This window comes from Sinocyclocheilus rhinocerous, unplaced genomic scaffold (genome assembly GCF_001515625.1).
Source record: "Sinocyclocheilus rhinocerous isolate Xijiao unplaced genomic scaffold, SAMN03320098_v1.1 scaffold3307, whole genome shotgun sequence".
Taxonomy (NCBI): Eukaryota; Metazoa; Chordata; class Actinopteri; order Cypriniformes; family Cyprinidae; genus Sinocyclocheilus; species Sinocyclocheilus rhinocerous.
Genome location: NW_015642050.1, coordinates 445,277 through 449,888, shown reverse-complemented (window position 1 = coordinate 449,888; position 4,612 = coordinate 445,277). Strand labels below are relative to the sequence as shown.

The 4,612-nt window shown below is 37.2% G+C and overlaps 1 protein-coding gene across 4 annotated transcripts in view; it reads right to left on the bottom strand.

The window, feature by feature from the left end:
* LOC107755388 (amyloid-like protein 1) overlaps window positions 1-4,612 on the bottom strand; it is a 53,632-nt gene that overhangs the window by 3,825 nt on the left and 45,195 nt on the right. For 2 of the 4 annotated variants that reach the window (XM_016572166.1, XM_016572167.1), the window contains exons 7-15: window positions 3,857-3,987; window positions 3,690-3,764; window positions 2,691-2,849; window positions 2,270-2,398; window positions 1,483-1,582; window positions 1,231-1,398; window positions 1,064-1,087; window positions 873-940; window positions 175-240 (exon numbers count right to left, since the gene is read on the bottom strand). In XM_016572166.1, the coding sequence (XP_016427652.1) occupies window positions 175-240; window positions 873-940; window positions 1,064-1,087; window positions 1,231-1,398; window positions 1,483-1,582; window positions 2,270-2,398; window positions 2,691-2,849; window positions 3,690-3,764; window positions 3,857-3,987 (920 nt within the window). The remainder of the gene's footprint in view (window positions 1-174; window positions 241-872; window positions 941-1,063; window positions 1,088-1,230; window positions 1,399-1,482; window positions 1,583-2,269; window positions 2,399-2,690; window positions 2,850-3,689; window positions 3,765-3,856; window positions 3,988-4,612) is intronic. The other 2 variants (XM_016572168.1, XM_016572169.1) reach the window with 1 other exon arrangement.

The window sequence follows — 4,612 nt, the reverse complement described above, 5'->3', positions numbered from 1 at the left end:
TGGCTGGCTTACGATGGAAATTCATCCTACTTGGTTAACAACTGCATTATTGAACTTAAATGTACAATGACAAATATATGCTACAGTAATTTTCCAAGATCTTAAACCAAGAAAACGTAACATTGGATTTCACAAAAGTAATTCATTCTCAAACGAAGGGCTTTAGATGCTCACCAGCTCATCTCTCTGGATTCCTGGAGACTTGTAGACCACCTGCTTCAGCTCCACAGAGGTGTTGATCTGAGGAACACACAAACACTGAGTTCATCATGTGATAAGAAAATCATTTTAAATTCTACTCAAGCTTTCTACTTAAAAGTCTGAAGTATTTTTTATTTTTTTTTTACTTGGGGAAAAATCATCTCAACTCATTAAACTCCAAATGGTGCCATCCTGTGGTCAATGTACAAGACTGCAGAAATACCATACTGTCTTGTTCAGAACAGCATTAATAATAATAAAAATATTGATGATGATGATGATGGTAATAACTATTATTATTTATTACAGCTGCAATCATTTATTTCATTATTTTCATTTAATAAGAAGAAGAATAACAATAACTGTATTTTTATATAATTACATATATAATCAATAGTAATATTGCAATTAGATTTTTTCCCCCTCCAAATTGTGCAGCCCTATCTACATGCAGCATAGTAAGGTCATGTAACAACAATGCAGCATAGCTACAGATTTATATGTGGAATAAGTAGGTAGTAGGTAGTAAATAGTGTATACTAAGCAGTATTCAGTAAGTACTAAGCATGTATTTCATTCTAAAGCAAAGTCACTTTGGTAAGAAGCACTTGCTGAGCAATACTGTACATGCATATTTAAATGTGATATTTTGTGTCAGAAGTTGTCCTAACCTTCTCTTCATATTCGTAAGTCGGTCCTCTCTCAGAGGTGGTGTAGTCATACTCATCCACTGATGAAACTGTGGACATACAGAAATAAAAATATATAACTGTAAATAAAAAACTATATACATACAGTATAAGAGCAAACTATAAAATGAGAATGATATTACAGGAAGTGTAACTAGAGCTTTAGGAGTTACCTTTCTTTTCGTTAGGCTGGGGGTCTACATTACCAAAAAATAAAGAGATAGAAGGAATAGGATAAAGGATGGTTAGTATTTTCACACAGTTAACATGCTCAAGATTTTTTGTGTTAAGCTTCATTTCCTTCCTCGTAATGCATGTGCTTTGTATGTGGTTATTGTACCGATGCGTGGTGGGTAGGGGCGATTCTGGAAAGCTCTGTCCTCTTCCTCCTCATCATCTCGCTCTTCTTCGCTCTCGGCAGGAAGCAGCTCTTCAGTGGTGCGCGTCTCAGAAAAGGAAGTGGTCATGAGCTCGCTGATGTCCCCCCTCTCTGTTCTCACTAACTCCTCTGCAGAGACCGACAGATTCAGTGAATGATTCTGAGAACTATTAGACTTTGAGGCAACAAGGGAGTCACAAAAACACATCTTACGGATCTCGTCGTGAAGTTTCTCAGCCAGGCCAGGGACCTTGTATAGCAGAGCCAGGCTCTGGTTCATCCTCTCTTCAATCACATGCAGGTGTGTGTACACCTTCAAACACAGATATGAAATTACTTTTTCATTTATTTTTGCGTAATTTGACATGACCAAGCAATAAATCTCATCCTTTTCATGTCTGCGTTAAGCAGACACACATGTCTACAATGAGACATTTTGGTTTCTATTCATGTCATGCTGTGCTAGGTAGCTCCGCCCACAATTAAATCTTATTGGTCCAAAATTCTGCTTCAGACAACTATATATTACAAATCACATATGTTCTGATAGGTATTATTATTTAATAATAATACAAGTAATGATCATGATAATAATAATTAATGAATAATTATTTTATTTAATAATGATCATATTTTATTTGATTATTATTATTATTATTACTATATTTATATAATATCACAACATTTTGGGCCAAATTGTGAAGCCCTATAAAAAAAGTAAAGCATTATGTTCTAAGAGTGATAAATAAACACTTTATAGGAAGGCTTAATTAGTTAACATTGACTAGCAATAGACAATACTTCTGCAGAATTTATTAGTACATGTTAATTTCAACATTTTTAAAATTAAAGGTTGTATCTGTTAATATTAGTTTATGCACTGTGAACTAGTTGCTAATGTTAAAACATTAAACTAATGTTAACAAATCAGATCTTATTGTAAAGTGTTAAAGTTGTAGACATGAATGGAAGAATTCAGATCTGGGTGTGTGGCTCAAACCTGGAATTTCATCTGCTCAGCTTTCTGAGGGTCGGCGGACTCAATGTGCTGGTAATGACGTAGAGTGTGTCGTCTGTCCTTCTGCTCTGCGGCCATATAACGCTTCAGAGCCTGAAGAACACGGTCCGGCTATGAGGGAGTAGGAGAAAGAGAAATCATGTCAAAAAGAGAGTTGGAGAGAATTAGAAACACAATATTTCATGGCATGGCACTAGCAACACCAAGGTCACAGGTTCGATTCCCAGGGAAAGCAAAAACTGACAAAATAGAACCTTGAATGCAATTTAAGTTGCTTTGAATAAAAGTGTCTGCCAAATACGTAAATGTTGATAATAATAAAGAAAAAAAAAATACTGTTTGCAAATTGCAAGTATTGTATTGTGCTAATATTCTTGTAGCAGTTCTCTTTAAGTGGACGGACCTGTGGAGGGTCGCTCTGCACAGCACTCAGGTAGCTCTCCAGAGCCAGTCTACGGCTGTTATTCAGGGTGGAAACAACGCGGGCCAGATGCGTCTCCACCAGCCGCTGCCTCTCACCCGCTACCTGCTCCTCAAGGGTTTGTAAAACAGACTGGAAATGCTGGGAAAGAGAGAGAAAGGGAGAGAAATTTGTGAGAATATTCACTGTAACAACATTTTAAATTGAAACAGGATAATTAACAAGAAAAGAAAAGGGCAGGATGTGATTTTTATTCAATGGGAATTGACTGGAGTGATAAAAGTGGCCATTTCTATAACAAAATGTTGCAAAATCTGAATGCAAGTTTGCTTCTGAAACACAGCACCCACTTTTGAAGATTTCTTTACCAGGATGTGAAGGATAAAGATCAAGTTCACCCTCAAGAGAACTATCAAAATTGACTATTGTTGCCATAACCTTTATTTACATCACATGCAACCCATTTTACCTAATCAGACTATTCAAGCAGATAACATGTAGTCTGTTAAAATCTAAGGGTCAGTCATAAGATCATGAGTCATGAGAAACTGATCTTGGTTCAAGGAGAAAAAATTAAATGTCACAAAAGTGTAGAATATGACCCCTTTAATAGATAGCATACACTACTGTAAGTTTGGGATTGGTAAGATTTTATTTTAATTATTTTTATTTTCTTTAAAGAAAAGTTTATGCTCACCAAGGCTGCATTTATTTGCTAAAATTTTATTTTAATATATTTTAACATGTAATTTATTTCTGTGATGCAAAGCTGAATTTTTAGCAGCCATTACTCCAGCCTTTAGTGTCACATTCAAAAATTATTCAAGAAACATTTACTATTATTATCAATGCTGAAAAAGTTGCACTGCTTCAGTTGTTTTGTAACATTATAAATGTCTCCACTATTAGGTTAAATCAATTTAATGCATCCTTACTTAATAAAAGTATTGAAAAACACAATTAAATAATTAATTTCTTTACCTCATTCAGTGCCTGGCGGTCTGACTTAGGTAGGTTCTTTGACTGGTTGTCTGCCTCTGCCCACTCCTTCATGATCTGATGCACAAATAAAGTCATGATTCCCTCTTAAACACTTTTAGGTCACATAAGACCTTATATGCACGCATAAAAAGTCCCGCCTCCCTCACCTCATTGATGCGTTTCATTCGCCGTTCCTCCAGGTCCAACTTGGCACGTAGGAAGTTGGCATGTTCACTGTCGTCGCCCGGCATCTCGAAGTAAACATCCACACCATCTGTAGGACGAGGAGTGGGCACTACCGACAGGAGAGAAAGAGAGTTAATTAAGCACCAATCAGTGATTATTCAATCCATTAAAGGTGGGGTATGTATTTTTTTCAAAAAAGCTTTAGAAAACTGAATCGGGCCGAGTACCAAAAAAAAACTTGTAGCCAATCAGTAGTAAGGGGCGTGTCTACTCATGATGTGGAGGAGAGAGCGCTCAGTGCACAGGACAGACATTAGCCGAGCTGAGCACAGAAAGATAGAGATGGCGGATAAAAAACAAAAGAGGAAACCGTATGCGGAACAAAAGAAGGCTTACGATAAGGCAAGAAGTAGGACCCGTGTAAATATCGGATCAGCTTTCCAGCGCTGGAGAGAACTCAAGGAGCGGAAGGCCTGCGATCGGACGCCGAGGTTGCTTTGTTTCTTCTCGATAGGTGAGTAACACCGTGTCTACACCGGACGCACCGCGCCGCAACAGCTAAAGTCTGTTTACACTGGACGCAACAAAGCGACCGTTGAAAATAATTTGAAATTTGTGTCAATACGTCATAAATAGAACACAGCAGCAGTTTTCTGTCGGAGATTTGTCGTGTCATGCCTCGCCGCATCCAGTGTAGACAGCATCACTGATTATAATGAGTTCTATAGTATTTTGTC